The following is a 17,414-nucleotide window of genomic DNA, read 5'->3' as shown; positions in this document are numbered from 1 at the left end:
GCTCAGGGGCAACAGACTGGGGAGACGGGGAACCAGGTCAAAATTTAACCCAAACAAACAAGACGAGAGTCGTTACAATCATTTTCTGGTGTTTAGGATTATGACAAATTTACCGTGAATTCAGATTAGGGATGCAACAATATAAACATTTAAATACATATAGACCAATGGCATCAGACATAATGGTAACAACATGAACAGAAAAAGGAAAAAAAAAAAACAGTCACCTAAAAGTTACAAATGTTCAGAACATACAATTTAAATATATTTCAAACCACTCGACCCAGAAAATGCCTTAATTTGTGTTTGAAAACAGACAACTTGTAAAAACAATTCTTAAAAAATTTGAATTCAACAACAGAAATTTATAAAAGCAACATTTAACATGGGCAACAATTAAGCAGAGTAATTAATGTTCCGCATAAAGGAAAAACTTAAAATGAAAGCTTCGAATGTAATAAAATTTGTCATAAAAATGCTGGATGAGAGAGAAAATGCCTCTCCAAACAGGATATCTTGTAAAGTGCTGGCAGACCGTCTGGGGAGGGGCGGGGTGAGGGTGATCGTTTCAGCATTTTACTGTTTTTTCTTAAGTTGACAGCCAAATCAGGAGGCGTGAACCAATCAGATGCCGTGTCCAATTAACACCGCCGAGGTGTGTGCCTTTTCCGGCATGACACCACCATCATGCCACGCTGTGTAAGAGTCACTGACAGCCGCCATCAGACGCCGCTTCACAAGCCTCTGCTGAACTCAACATTACGTCTACAAAACAATTTATCACCTTTACTCAACAAAAAAAAACTCAGAAAGTTTCAATTCAAATGCACAAGAGATGGAAAACAAATCCGTATAGATTTCATAATATTCACAAAAAGCAGTGCTACTTGACAGGAAGTTTAAATAGTATAAAAAGGCCTTTAATCAGGACAGATGTCCAGATTTATAGGTTCAAAGAATGGATGGAGAAGGCAAGAACAGGAAAGAGAGGACAAGAGGGCATTGCTTTCATTCGCTGCGTGGTAGCTTGACAAATGTTAGCATGAGCCTCTAAAGCGCTGTGACAACCGCCTGCTGAGAGCACAGTCTCGCTAATGTGTCTTGGCATGCCAGCTTCGTAATCACACATTTACATATGCAATGACCTACATTTGCATGTCAGATCGCACACTGTCCAGCCTGATTAACAGTGGGCACCTCCCCGCGTGGAGTCGCCCTGGGTGGCAGCAGAGGCCATGCGAGGGCGGAAGAGAGGGCTGGAGGGAGGGCGGCTTTTCTGGCAGCCAAGGGGCCGAGCTGCCAGGCAGGATTATGTCAGCCAGCGGCCCCGACATTAGACACTTCATTAGAGCTAATCTGTTTAGCAGTGGGCAGTGTATGTAAACTTCACAGGCCATTTGCGGCACCTCTTCGCCCCCTGGCCTGGCCTTCAAAGGGCAGCCAGGCCGGGCCTGAGTGACGGGCCGTCTCATCTGTCGCACACGAACGTCGCACAATCAGAAGCTTCGAGCTGAAAGACAAGGCCACAGCGCACACACACTCACACACGCGCACTCACGCGTTTACAGACATACAAAAAGGGAAACACAGTAATGACCCTGACTGAGGCAGGGGTCAGAGTCTGGATGAATCAGTTGCAGAGGGTTACACAGAGCGTTCTTTTTAAGGATTTCAGTCTGTGTGTTTGACGTGTTGGTGGAGATAAAGGATAAAGGATGAATGGTCACATACAGGTCTAATAATACCCACCAAGCACAAATAAGGGTTTTTGAAGGCAACAATCAAAGTTTGCAAGCTGTTTTTGTGGTACAATTTGCTCAAAAAAGTCATGCATGTGGAACTTAGTCATGTGAAACCAAACACATGAACTGGATATGAGAGTTTACAGTAAGAGTCATGTTTGAGGGTAAAGTGTGCTTGTAGCCATGAGCACAAGCATAGCTTTCGTAAAAAGTATGTTTTTTACATGTTTGTGAAAACCATCACCTTGTCTTGGACGTTTCACAGATAATTTGTGGAAAAATAAATACATTAAAATTGAACTCCTTTGCCTTCTCTCAATGTTAGCTGCAGAAATGCATCGCTCAGTCAGAAACAACCAATCAGAGCCAGAATGAGGTTCTTGGTGCTGTCGATCATGCTTGTGTACGCATCACTCATTTTCTCCCCCTTGCTCTCTGCTAAACTGCAGCATCTACCTGACAGTAGAGCTTGCCATGATAAACAACTTTCCAGTAACACCAAGTTTCTCAGCCATTAGTACATTGAGCAGTTCATGCACGAGTGTGATTGACAGTGTTAAGACCTTCCTCCTGGCTAAATAATAATTTTTAAAAAGCAAGTTTCTACTTATAAACTTACATGTTATAGCTTAACACACGATAAGCTACAGCATTTTGAAAGCAGGAACACCAAACCACACTTTTGAGGAGAATTAACAAAATGTATGGATAAAGTTTAACTTAAAGTCTAAAAATTCAACAGTAAAGAATTACTGACATTTTGTTAACAATTCACTCCTTAAAAATGGATGAGGGGCAACCAGAGATGGAAACAAACAAAAACTCAAAACTTGAACTGCTCTTTCCTGGGACTCGAGTCACATGACCGAGCCTTATCTCACGTATTCATGTGTGAAGATAAAGCAGCAGAAAGCCGCAGACCACAGCCATGCCAGGGATGTGCAATGAGCCTGTGAAAAGGTGCAGGGAAGCTTGCCAAATTTACTTTAAAAAGTTGTGCATGTTAGTGGTGGTTTCATAAAAAAAAAAAAACGACCACAGAGACGCCTCAGGAACTGAACACTGAATTAAACACCACTTCAAAAACACTTAGTATGTCTGTTATTAAGACTTAATCTTGAATAAGCGGTTGAAAACAGGGTAGATTTGAAGTTAAGGGCTTCTTTCATCAAGCAGGTGCAACCAAATGCATGAATCACTACAGGAAAACCCAAAGAAGAGGAAAAGAAGAGTATTCAACAGAGGAGCTGTTCGTCTTCCTCCTCTGTTCACCAATCAGGACTTATCAGCTGCACTGATGTCAAGAATATTGGTAAAGTGCTCCTCATGTTTGTGGTGATGCTCTACATATTTTTAGTGAAGGGGAAAACAACATGGCCTATTACAATTAGGCAGTTTGTAGATCTTGCTGTTATTTTAGCTCTTTAAACATTCTGTTACATTAAGTGTCAAACTTAAATTCAGTATTTTGCAAAAGTAGAAACCAGAACTGCAGCGAGTCGTCTTGGATCTTCTTGACTACAAAATTTATTAACACGGTAATTTAAAGATTAATCTCTTTATTTTCCTAAAAGGTTAAACTTAAGCTCCGACAGTTTTTCTCCACAGTGCAGTAGGTGTGTGTATCTGTATCTCTGGCTATCTCTGTCTGCACTAATATTACAAAACAAACATGGCGGACAGAACGTCTGCTCCCTAATTATACGGGTTATAGCAGTTTTGGAAATATGGACGTACTTCAAGTTAAGAGACGATAAAAGGAGGTCTGGATGCTCTGCATGTCTTGTTATGAACCGCAGCAGCAGATCACGCTTTGATTGACTGTGTGTTCATGCAAATATTGAAATTAATTTTACAAGATCCCCTCAATAATATTTAATGCAGATACGTATTTAAATAAATACAAATAAATTCACTACGAAAGCAGTAACACCTTTAACATTTAATGTAAAAGTTAGTCTTCAACTGAAATGTATAACAAAAAGATTACTGTTGTAGGTCAAGTGACATTACTGTATTATGTTTTTATGGTATAAAGAACTTAAAGCACTTTTGAAATATGATATACAAATAAATCTGACATTGTATGTGATTGAACTGAGATCTACTTTCATTTCTAGTTCATTTGCATCACATCTTATATTCTGAACATTTTCATTTCAGAATGGATAAAAAAATGTAATTTATTTCATTCTGTCATGCTGGAGGTGAGATTTAATCCATGAAATTCATATTTCGAAAAGCATAATTTTGCTCATTCTCTATCAATAGGATACAAAAAAACCTATTTTGCAAAGACATAAGTAACAGTATATTTGGAGGAAAAAAGTATTGTTTATAATGAAAGTCAATCTAAAATTTGTCCTTAACTTAATCAAAAATAATAATCCTGATACAAACCAGTGCTGTCCAGCCAAGAGGGTGGAGTGACTTTATGAAACTTAGACTGAAGGAGAAAAATGTTGTTTTTTGAAGTTGGTGCTTAGGGCAGATCAGGACCCCAGATGTGTAGAACTACAATTTCTCTAAAACTTTTTGTTAAATCTCTGGTTTGTACCTTGAGATGTACTCAGTCTGCTCACATTGTTCTGTTTTGAGAAGGGAACAAACAGTCATGGATGACGATTTAGTGGCAGATCGGGCTAGGCATTGTGGGTAACGTCTGTGAGGGACAGAGTACACAAAACCGCCATGGGTAAGTCGGAGGCAGAGGAACTGAAGGAGACGGGGGACAACACAGCGAGAGAGAGAGAGAGAGACGGAGAGGGAGCAGACAGACAGCTCATTGTTGAAGTGTGATACGAGCTGCCCAATAATGACACCATTGCCAAACACAACTGACAAGACGCATGGAGAGTGGAAGAGGGGATGCTCAAGAGTGAAATATGGTGAGGGTGGTGGGGAACAAGCACCAGAGGGGAGAGGGTGTGATGTGACAGCCCAGCAGTGCCAGTAGCTGCCACACCAAGTCCAGCAGCAGCAGAGAGGCGCCGCCTTACATGGGCAGACGGAAAAGCAGTCGGATCTACGGCCACAGCAAAGTTTGTTTCTGGGCTTTTTTACTCACAATATAGATGTAACACTATAGATAAAAGGAAAAAAGATTTTACATATTGTAAAAAGATTTTTACAATATGTTTGGGAAAACTAAAAATCATTTATTTACCTTTTTATGGGTTGTAATCTATTTTTTAAAGAATCTGTGTGTGTGGAATTCATTAATCTGCACGTCTCGATCTGAGGTTGTCCTAACACCTAACAGTGCTATTTTGCATTTCTGACATAGAATAAGAAATGTTTCATAAATCTCAAACCTTGCTTTAACGAATCTCTCTGCTTGGTTGACCACTCAAGTAGTATTTATTACTTTGAACTACTACCACTGCAGAAGGGGCACGCAAAAAACGCTAAAGTTGCTTTTTAGTTTGGTGCAGGCAGAAAACTACAAAGCAGATATAAACTTTAACCTCATCGACAGCTAGCTTATGGCATCACTTGTGCAGGCTGTTGTTGAGAAACATGCTGGGGGTGGGTCTAAACCTGAGGAGATGGAGGTGATTTTGTCGACCATGAAGTCCTGTGATGCGCTTTTGAATCACACACTCATTCATCGTGTGTATACTAACCACTTTGTGTGTAATTCACAGTGTTCAGCTGCATTATGACCTGGTACATTATTTTCAATGGTCTCACCTTTATTTTATTTTTTTACATTACTGGATCAACTGACCATGTGGGAATGAAGACTTAGTCCTTTCAGTGATGCCCTTAAGAGTTTTAAGAATAATTTCAGTTTGATAAAGGACATTATATACTATATCTCGTGCCACAACGTCTTTTCTAATGATTATGTCAAAAAAAATAACAGCAATCCTAAATATACCCATGAGAAGACATTTCCAGGGTGGTTAGAGAATTATTATAATACATTAAAGCTTGAATATCCTTTCATGTATTAAAAAAAAAACAGCTCCTAACCCTGGTTTACATTTAAATCAAATAAAGGAGTTAAAATGTGTTTCTTAGAAACATAAATAAATGTTTAATCTTTGCTTACCACATATTACAATTTTTTTTTTTAAACTCCCACATCCTAACTATGCAGCACCAGTTTATTTTACTTGGAAGTCAAATATTTTGCTCACTTGTTGTTTTTTTATGTCATTACTAACTCTATGAATTGTTGGAGAAGTTTACTATGTCAAAACAGGGACAGTTCATATTTACCATTTTATTAATTAATAGTTCATAATCAACCAATATTTCTGTTGATCTTACTTTTTGCAAAGGCAAAAAGTAAAATCAAGATTTTCATATCAGGTTTGGTTAGAGGATCAGATTTTCATTCTTGGGACTGTAAAGCTGAAACAAAAAGAAATGTCCTACAGGTTATTTTATAGAGGAAGCAAATTTGAATTTAATAGAAAAGGTGTGGCATCACTAGATGTGTTTCAGCCTACTATATGTTTAAACCTCCATCTGATTTTCACTCAGCATACATGCTTGTGGACGATGCATTTACAAACTACAAAACAAATATTTCAAAATTGACAATGCATTCATCTTCACAGAACGTACCATCCAGCAAACTAGTTTGGATTGAATGCAAGTGACAAAGAGGGGGAGCAAAGAGGAAGAGATGTGTACAGCAACTGGCAGCGAGGGAGGGGACGGCTCCCACCCTCACCAGTCACCAGCCCCCTTGAGCGGGCACCATGCAATATTCATCCTCAGCCAGTCAGCCACTGAGCCAGGCAGCGAAACCAGCAGGAATCACCCCAAAGGTGCTTCTCATTCTTCTCCCCTCCAATAGGCTTCCACAACCACAGCGCCTTGTCTCGGCGCTTCCTTCCAGTCAGATCTGCGTCTGTCAAACTGTGCAGTGACGGCTGAAATCTGATCTGAGGGGGCCTTCTCAGAAACCCTCCCACTCACTCAAGAGCAAATGCACCATTAAAAATGCACATCTTAGCGGCTCATCCCGTTTAACTAATGCATATGCATCATACCTCCGGGACCAAGAGAAATTATATTGCAAGCGATATGGAGTATCCTTCATCACATATACAATTCAGATTTCTTCAGGAGGAGGCTGGCGGGATTTTTTTTTCCTTCCCTCTTTTTTTTTTTCCCTGGCTGCCAAGAAAACTGAACCTTAGGAAAGTGAGAAACAGATACAGGACTTGTTGAAAGGCACCCATCTGGATGCTGCTTAGACAATCATCTACATAATCTAACTTTTTCCTCTCTCTCCCCCCCCTCGCCATCTCCCATTAAATGTGAAATCGGTTCAAACATGCTCTGTGTGAGTGAGAAAAAAAACATGATGCAACAGAGAAAGTTCACTGTGCATCTCCAACCCAGAGCATAAAAACAAGTCAGCCTAGAATTAACACTGATGTAAACTGCTAGAAATAGATTGAAAACCAGGGAGAGAAATCATTAAGCCAGAACAATAAACCATAATCAACTGCTGGGAGATCAGTAAGAAAAAAGAAATCCCCTGTTTTTGTGTTTGCGTAGGGGGAGTGTTGCCAAAGTCAAATTAATTATTAGAGCTTTTATCTGCAGTTCTTCTGTGTGCAGCCCAATTATCCTTAATTTTGCAATTAGAAATCTTAAAATAAATGAACCCCTTTGGCAATTCGAGTGTTAATGTTGCCATGCCCTTGCATACGCAGGAAAAACAACAACCAGTACTGGCCTATTTTTAGTGAGCTGCTGTGTTTTCCCAAAAAGAGCCCACGTTTACTCTGGGGCATATGGATGAACCTCTTTGTTTAAAGTCTATTCAATACTTATGGAGGCAAAAACATCCTCCTGTAAAGAAATCAATGTGCCTGATGTTCGAGGGCGGTATTAAAACCCAACAATGACCACATCTGCACAGAGCGAGCTTGAGTTGTATCGAACAGAAAGAGGCACGCAGGAAGGCCAGACTCTGCCAACCTCCTGAGCTCTGATCAATACCAACAACTCAACATTCATCCGCCGCCGTCTGTCTCACAAGCAGGCTACAGTGGTGCGTGGCAAGATGAGACTGAAGGGTGCATCTTCACTGATCCGCAGGGGAAAAAAACGGCTTATTTCGCGTTTAAAAACTCTACAAATGGAGGGAAAAGCATCTCGGTGTAAAATGAGAAACGATAAACTGTGCAAAATAATTCTGATTCATTACAAGTGGAGAAAGATTAAAATTAGAGACGCACCAATCAATTGTTTTTCCCCTCAACAAAACCAATATCTGCATCACTTATAGGTTTGACCTGTAAAGGACAAACAAATGCTTTCTTCTTTGACTGAGGGAGAAGCTATGAAACTAATTGATTTTTTTTACATTTTTATTAACAATGATGTAGCCTGAAAATGTCAGGAGTTTGTAGTTTTGCCACATGTACCGACGATCACATGACAAAGGGAAAAGTTTAGATTTCAAATTAATCAAAATATAATCAGCTCAATCAAACCTTGGACTAATTTGAGGCATCTCTGTTGCATGAGACAGAAAACTTACAAGTTAACCTAATGCACTGATTCGGACCAAAGTAAACAAACTGCAGGTGTGAAAAACACCTAAAATAGACGACCGTAATCTCCTATGGAAACGCCACTTTAAAAAGCTGAACTGTCCCTTTAAGAACCCAGGTTCTTAAAGTCTGTATTTATTTTCCAAAACTGATATTTTATTAAATATGTATTACCATTATTATTCTTGTAGTTGCAGTCACCTAAACGGCTTTTAACTAGCAACAGAAATATGTCGTTTTCTTCCAGCTTAGACCTTTAAGCATCTATTCTGTTGTTTTCTGTAAACTCATGATCCTGTTGAACCCCAGAACTTGTTTAATAATTTAAAACCCTGAATGTAATCCCAGGTCTCATAGAAAGAGCGCAGTGGCTCTAACTTTGGCCTAGATTTCTGAGCCACAAACAATCATATCTAACCACAAAAAATGTAGAAAATGTATGGCTTTACATGAAACGTAACAAACTTTTAACAATATGCGTATAAGCTGAAAATCTTTTCCGCTTTATAGTAGTGTGAATCATGTATGGCAACAATCCAGGCCAACAAACGAGCCAGCGGTGGATTAAAAATGATCTGAGAACTTTGCGTTTTCCTCATCTCACTTTACAACTATGCAGCTTGGCTTGTGTTGGTGTGAGTCTGTGTGAAGTGTTACCTGAGGTTGAAATACTGGTACGCCTGCTTGCTGTCCTTGTGGGTGCATATCCATATCCATGGTGTTAGGAGCTTGATCCTGTACACCTCTGGAAGAAAACAAAAACAAAAAAAAGTTCCTTTAAAAACGCCACAAAACTCCTACAGCAATTCCAGTCAATCTCCACTGACGATCACAGGCAGGCCAGTTAGTGATTCCTGCCATGGGATTCGGTTTCAGAGGAACTGGAGCCCACGTCACTGCCGTTGATTTGACACTCTTTGTCCCGACTCTCCTCAAGTTGCAACATGGACAAGCTACAGCAGCCAGCAAAAGCAACCTGAAGGGAGCATCGTAACGCTTCACCGCTTTCAGCCTGCTTTGAAGATATCTTCCTTGGAAATTATTTGTTTCATCAGTAACTGGTTTAAGCACATTCTGCAATTGTTGTTTGTTTTTGTTTTTTGTTCTGAGGAAATGTAGGTCACAGAGTTAAGAGCATATAGGTGAATGTCATTGTTCCGTTTAAGTGCATGTTTAGGTATGTGACCAATAAGGAAGCTAGCTGCTTAAGAAAAGTGTTCATCTTGAAATTACACTTTAAATAAATGGCAGGTTAAAAAAAACAAAAAAAACAGCATGTTAACATCCTAGGATAGTCAATGCAATAAATGCAATGATTACACAGAATAAAATTAACACAGATGAAAAACACAGGAGGCAGCTCTTACTCGTCACCTGGAAATAAACACCTGTGAGGTGTTGTGTCTATTGGTTTTCAATAGAAGCAATTAGAACCAGGAAACACACACACACTCAAAACACACAGAGGAATAGAAACGGAAACATCACAGTTTATGTTATGCTGCACTCTTACCACCTTGCTGATAATTAACCTGACTGATCAAATCTCTCTTCAGTCCTTTGCAATATGAATATTGCACACAGTGATATTGTGACGACAATACATTTGCAATGCATTGTGCAGCTCTATGATATTGATCATTTTTTTTGAAAATTCATATAATCTGATGTAGTTCTAAATTTCACACAGTACATTTTCTCTTAGTTTTAGTAATTCAGTGTAAATACAGAGAATACGTGTCTGTCCACAATCATATCAACTGACATCAGTTTAAGATGTTTGCTGATCTAATTAATGTAGATTTTTTTTAAAAACACAGACACACACCATGTTATTTTACAACTCAACTGACCTTCAAGCCTTTTGTTGTAATTTTTCTAAGCTTTGTGTTTCGACAGACTGAGTCTGGCATCATTACTCTTTTCTCAAACCTCTCTCTGTTTCTGGCTGAGTGACAAAATAAGCAGTGTGAGTTCTGCATCTCACGTTAATGAGATCAATTACAGCTGCTGTGTTCTGAGGACCCTCCATTTACAGTCAACAAATGGGGAAAAAAAAAAATCAGGAACTGATTTACAAGTGAATCTGACCCAAAACAGCAGATTCTGCTTAAAATGCAGCTACTGTCGAAATTCCTAAAATTCTGTTTTTCTTATGCCAAAAAGTAATAAAACCCAATGAGACATACATAAACTATACTTTCTAAAACATTGGTGTCAAGAGTGTAAAGTGAGTTCAGTGGTATTTCAGTAACAAATGATAAAGGTTTTATCGTCAACTACTCATACAAAAGGATCAGCTGTGGCCTTAAAACTTTGTTAAACGTTTGGTGTGCAGAAGAAATACAAACTCAGTCTGTTATAATATGTGATAAGTATGATCCGTTTCCTTTTTATTTATCAAGTCAAGACTTTTTAACAGGATTAACAAAAACTTAAAAGACTGACAACTATAAACTCGTATCCATTTCTTCAGTGCATCTTTTCTTTAATAAAAAAAAATGGACGAGGTTTCCGTTACACTGGGAATTGCACTTTTATTTTTATCTAAGCAAATTCAGGTTGAGGAAGTGAGCAGAGGGAGGGAAAATGCATTTCTTTCCATGCCACTAGTGACTGTAGACCAACTATTTTCTCACTTTACATAACCTAGTGTAAGATTCAAGCTACGTTTCCTCACATTAGTCCCAAATTCAAATTAGGAAGCAAATGGCAGAGGACAAAAATAAGGAAACAGAATGAGGCAAAAACTGAGACTACATATTTATCTCCTTCTAGATATATTTTAATTCATCCACCTTTGAGATGCAAATTGCATTTCACTGACTCTTAGGACATGGTTTTGCTTAAACATTTTTCTCAAATCGTGTCTATTTTTTTTTTTTTTCCATTCTTCCTCATATCCCAACAAACAAAATGTTTCAAGCACTCCATAAAAGATAATCGCCGCTTTTAAAAGGTTTCTCTCACGACTACAGTTGTAGACAAGTTGTAACAAGCGCCGCATCAAGGTTTACCAAGGTGTTTTTACGGTTACAAAACCACAAAAGCAGCAAATTGATTGGAATTTATGGAGTAAGGCAGCAGTAATCTGACTGGGATAGTGCAGCAACTGGTGGGGGAGGGGGAGAGCACAAACATGCCTATTTTAAAATATTTCAGATCAAGAAACACAAACAATCATGGTGTAGAAACTAAAGACGCATGACCCATCATCTTACTAAAGCAATTACAAATTTTAAACTAAAACCAACTAAAACACACTCCAGGCTCTTTCCCAGCACAGACAGACTAAATAAGAAACAAATACCAGCTTGTTGGTTAATAAGGAACCAACTAATGTTTTAAATATAAACTAGTGCAGTTTTTGAATTTTCACAAGGAAGTGACACTAAAAGAAGCAGTGAACATTTTTTAAGACCATTTATCTTTCCTCATTTTCCACAAACATCATGCAGAAAATTTTTTCCCCCCATAGGATTTTATTTATTCTAAAACGTGTGCACCAAGACAAATGATGGTTATTAAAAAATAAATAAATAATAGAATTAATCAAAAATTATAAGTTCTTCTTCTTTTGAACAGTCGTGTTACATTTGCGTCTGTAAACAAGTTTTATTTAGCTGGACTGAGGGTAAAAATGGCTCTTTGGATTGTAAAGATTGCAGATTCACTTCTCATCCTTATTCAGTCCAATGTAGCAACTGCACTGGACATCGCTTGAATGTAATATTTGGTAGGAAATTATATTTCAGGTGCAGTTCATTCACATGCTGCATGCTAGCAGAATATCTGGCCAGTTGACTTTTACTGCCCCTAATGCCAAAATGTGATGTATATTTCATTAGCTGAGAAACTAAATCTCATTGAAAGTGTTGAGAATGTTGCAATGATGGAAAAAGAAAAAGGAGGAAGAAAGTGTGTGTTAGTTATAATCAATATTGTCCCAATTACCAATATCATAATAATAAAATATGCAGGTCAGACATTAAATGCTGTAAAAAGATTTAGAAGTATGTACGAAACAGGGCTGGAACGATTAATCGCATTGAGGAATCAATTATTGAAATAATCATTGACTATTTGAGTAATCGTTAACTGGAGTATGCAGACTCAAAAGAATGTCATTTTGCTGGAAGAAAAACTTTTTCAGAGCAGTAATTAACACAAAAATGAACAGAATGTGTATATATACATATTCTGCATTTAATATGAAAACACCATTGTCTGCAAATAGGTTTAACATGAAAGTCCTCAAATGTTTCACCTGGTTTAAATTCACTGAAGGAATGCTGTGTTATTGCATGTTAGGCAATGAAATGTTTATTTTCTTATTAAAAAAAGGAATTGAATTATTTAATTTCATATTTTTATGTATTTAAATTAAAAAAGGCTTAAGTGGTTAAATGAAAAATCTGTAAAATGTGCAATTTCTTTTATCCGATTAATCGATCAATCATTAGAATAATTACTGCAGCCCTGGCTATTTCACTGTGTGCAAAGTTTCTATTATTTCTACAAAAAGATTTTTCATATTGAGTGATGGAAAAAAATTAAATACGAGAACAAACACAAAAAAAAAAGAGCAGGCCACAGCAGGGATGATGAAGGACAGAGTGCAACAGATGCACAACTGAGGAAAAAATGCTGGAAGAAGGAAAAGGGTTCGCTGGAAACCCTGATGAGTTTGTGGTCCTGAGAGAGAACGCGCAGAGCTGTGCACCACAGAAGTTGGCACTGGCTTTAGCTCCATTTTAATCCCCATTTCCTGCCTCCTGCATTATTCATTTAAAACAGGAGAACAGGAAAAAACACAAAACGAGGGTGATGATGATGATTAAAAAAGGTGGATTGAGGCTAACTGGGAGAGAGTGGGGAAGTAGCAGGGTCCTGGCATCGCAACGCTCTAAAGAGAACAGTGCTAAATCAGCTCGCAATCTGGGAGACAATATGAAGATAAACCAACTAGTCTGGCTTTGAGGAAGAGAAAGAGTGAAGGGCAAGTACGGGGGTGAACAAGAGAGAGGAAAAATGCAATGTGACACTATCTGGCCCGGGTGTAGGATGGGAAAGAATCAAAGCCACCTTTGAGGAGCCAGAAGACGACAGTGAAAGTGCTGGAAGAGTGGTGTCCATGATTACAAGAAATGGAGAAACCTTTGAGTCTGCGCTCATGAAAGCCTACCCCAGGCCTCCTCTCAAACCCCTGCCTGACGAACGCTGATGATACACAAAGAGAAAAAGAGACGAAGAGAGAGGAAGAAAGCCTCTAATGATGGAGGGGTCCGGATACTACAGAAGCGGCACACTTTTCAATTCATTTTAATCACTATTCAAAATCATTAGCCCAAATGTGCAGGCACTCGTGTTCATTGGGCCATGAGCTGAGAGAGAGACAGAGAGGGGGAGAGGACCAATTACAACTCAGCATGCAAGCCACTTTTTGAGGTCTTTTAGTAGGATGGTCCAAGAATTGACAGAATAGAAAATGAAGACAGGATATTTTTCACTGTCTTTCAATCTATGAGGACGGGGGGAAAAAAAACTGAGAAAACAGCGAGTGATGAAAGAAGAAGTTCCGAAAAAGGCACTGAAAGCCAAGTTCAACCACTCCTTTAAATCCTAAAATCTGCAAAACTTTTACAAGTATTAAAGAATCTTAAACAGTCAGAGGATCCACACAACATTAGTAAGTAATCCAAGTCCCAACTGGAAAATAGGAGATGTGTACTGATCAGAAATTTGTGACCTTTTTTCAATCTCCGATGCCGATTTTAGAAGATTTCTTTTGAACAGTAAAATACACTCCCCCCTGTTTGTGGTTCAATATTTGAGAACTTTTTTGCGTATAGCATATCTAAAATATGTGAAAGAAAATGCAGCTTGGAAAGTTGAGATATTTCAGTGCAATGCAACTTAACGTGTTATTGACTAGTGTTGTCAAGCAGCAGAAACATTCATTTTCCTTACCGTTGATTGGCTGCACCGCCAAGAGCAGAAGTACAGAAGTCTGTAGATGTTAGCTTCAGGCGGCTTCTTCTGTACATATATTGAGGTATATTCTGTGTTTGAACTATTAAAATAGGCAGTTATAAGAATTGTTTACGGGGGTCTCATGTATTAGCGGATTGTGTCTGTCGTATCCATAGTGGAAACCCTTGTGGCACTACCACATTCACTTTCTGCAAGAGAAATGATTGGCTGGTTCACAAACACCAGCCAATAGCGGCTCGAGCAGCATTGAATCTCATTATTTCAGCTTCTCAAACTGCATTATATGTTATCTGTAATACTTCAGATGCGTTCTACCAACAAATTTGCAAAAAGGCTAAATTGGAAGAAACAACTGTAGTCATTTACTGAAACCTTGTCACTTTCTTTAACTTTACCTGTGGGTGCTTTTAAATCTAGTAATGCATAAACAACTTGTTCTTTCAAACATATGTTCGGACTTTAGCAAAAGAAAAAAAACACTTGGATGGAAGTCAGAGGTGCTTTGCTGCTGAAAAAGACAATACAGTACCAGTAACTGTTTAAATTTTCCATTAGAGCCAAAAGACCCATACCCAACATACATTTGTAGCATTTTATTTTCTTTCACAGTTAAAATAAAATATACAGTGTATATAGTTTTATATCTTTTAAAGCTCTTAGAAATAAAACCTAAACTATCATATCACATTTAAATGGCAATAGCTACCTTAAGCCACAATATTTTGTGGTATTGTAAAGATGGTAAAAAGTAAAGATTCAGCAGCCTTTAGGAGTATAAATATATCAGAATCTCTAAAAATAAAGCATATCCTTTTTAATTAGTTTACTATTCTTTTGCAGGATGACTAGTTCTTATCACATTTAATTCATTTTTATAATAATAACAGAACTATGTTGCCCATAACAGCTTTTCGCTATAAACTCTTTTCTGCTCTTTTTAATTTTCAGAACCTCATAGGCAGTTTTGTTTTGTTTCGTTTTTTCCATTGCAGGAGTTAATTATATACAATCCCAGCACAATAAGCTATCAGGAGCTAGTTCGATTCTCATCAACCAACTAAGCCAATCCAGTCTGTGTGAGTACATTTCACAGCTGACCTTTCCTGGGCGAGTCCCATAAACAAAAACAAAAAACCCTGAATCCTCATCTGCATCTCCCTCCCTGTGCCTGTACACCTGCACGTTTGTGTCCCATGCGTGCCAGTTTTCACTTTACATCCTCTCCTGACGTCTATAGCGGTAAAGGGTGACTAATATAGAGAAAAGAGCTCAAGCACAAACAGGTGTCAACCACGACCCCCCGCTCCTCCCTTCTCTTGTCCTTCCCATGTCCTCCCCTTCCTGCTCCACTGGGCTCTGTTGCTCCTGTCTGTTATTCAACACAAGCTGGCACGTGGCTAAAAGCCCGGGCCACTTCCCTGCTCCATTGTGCTACCCACTCCACCGGGGTACTGACGGGCCCCTTGAGGCGGGGGGCCCTTTGTTGCCGTTCTGTCACTTAAGCAGGTGCCTCGCGGTAAAGGCAGGAGCCAGGCAGCCTGCGCTGCTTCGTTAGCGTGAAACGCCGTTTGATGTGCTCGTTTCATCAGCCAGAGATGGCTGCTAAGGAGGATGCTAATAATCGCTTGAAAAACAAAAACATTCCACTTAAGCTTGTAAAAGATAAACTCCAATTTCAATGATAAAAGCCGAGTGACAGGCAGCCATGGTGCCAGTGGAAAGAAGACCGCCAGCCACACCACTTCAGACTTTTTTATTCTCCTCACTTCGATTACAAGGTGAAAATAATCCATCCTGTCAATCACGGGGAATAAACAAGGTATACCGACAAACTGCTGACTGTGTACGGGGAGAGAAAATTATGTGGGCAAAGTATGCAAAAATAGAGCTGCATTTAAGACAGCTGTGTTATCCCTGAGGAACAAGCTTAGTGTGTCAATGAGCAGGCTGTGTGAAGCAGAGAGCCCCCCCCAGGCATTAAGGAGAGGGGACCCTGGGGGTTTATGCCGTGCGTGCACACCCTCGCTACTTTCACAGCCTTTCAAAATGCCACATCACCATCACTCCTCAGTTAAAATAGAAGCTGAATGCATAATATGTTGAGGAAACAGCAAATCAGTGGCTTCTAATTTAGGCTAGTTTATCAAGCTGTAAGAGACGCCACAAGTTCTCAGGATCTCAGAGGAAACTGACTGAATAGGCATGACTTTAAGCAAGTAAGCACTCAGAGCCGTCCCTCTTCATCTCTGAATAAATGATGACTGTTTATAACCAGAGGACAGAAACAGTTTAAGATTACAAGTTTTATGGTGCCACATGAACTGAAGTAGATTTAATCCTTAAGCAAAGGTTACTACTGAACATAAAAAATTTTTACATTTATAATCAGAGGTTTAATATCGGACGCCAAGACGTACAGCTTTCCTAGTGGGCGACAGGTAGTTTTTAACATTTACTGATTAATCAAAGATGTTAGTCTATCAGTTCTTTGTGTTTGAAGTAATGCTGTCAATCTATTAATCACTCTACCATTGTTCAGTATGTTCAACTTTTGAAACTTGAAATGTTTTCAAAAACATGCAAAGAAGATGCTTACAAACGTGCAAATATACAAACATATTTTTATATTTAGAATGGTTTCAAATAAGTAATTTTGTTTCAAACGTTATTTTAGAAACGTTAACTATAAATTCCTTTTGCTACGGCGTAATGATAATCATCATTGACCGCAGTACAAGACCACTTAACTCGCGGCTGTGAACCAAGTAGCCCTCCACTGGAGAAAGGCTTTTAAGTTTAAATAGGTAATGCTATTAATGTGCATTATGTAATATTTAGGCGTTAAACTGTTTAGATCAGTGTTTTTCAACCACTGTGCCGCGGCACACTAGTGTTGGACTAGTGTGAGTGATCGTCAGCTGTGCTGTGGAAATGATCCAATTTCACCTACCGTATTTTCCGGACTATAAGTTGCTACTTTTTTCCTACATTTTGAAAATGCGGCTTTTCTGTGGATTTTTCTTGAACCACCAGGGGGCTCTTTAGCAGGAAGTGAATCATTGGAAGTCAAAATTGGAAATCAAAGAAGAACGCGCTAATTTTCATTTAGAACAAGCACATGCTAGCAGCAGGCACGACCGAGAAATGTTTT

The 17,414-nt window shown here is 38.8% G+C and overlaps 1 protein-coding gene across 1 annotated transcript in view; it reads right to left on the bottom strand.

Annotated features, from left to right (window-relative positions):
- nek7 (NIMA-related kinase 7) overlaps positions 1-17,414 on the bottom strand; it is a 79,870-nt gene that overhangs the window by 47,526 nt on the left and 14,930 nt on the right. The window contains exon 2 of the mRNA XM_008406560.3: positions 8,927-9,014. Coding sequence (XP_008404782.1) covers positions 8,927-8,986 — 60 coding nt within the window. The 5' untranslated portion in view covers positions 8,987-9,014. The remainder of the gene's footprint in view (positions 1-8,926; positions 9,015-17,414) is intronic.

The sequence above is a fragment of the Poecilia reticulata genome, chromosome 4 (assembly GCF_904066995.2).
Source record: "Poecilia reticulata chromosome 4, P_reticulata-male-v2, whole genome shotgun sequence".
NCBI lineage: Eukaryota > Metazoa > Chordata > Actinopteri > Cyprinodontiformes > Poeciliidae > Poecilia > Poecilia reticulata.
Note: the sequence above shows the minus strand (reverse complement) of the source record. Positions and strands in the feature narration are given on the sequence as shown.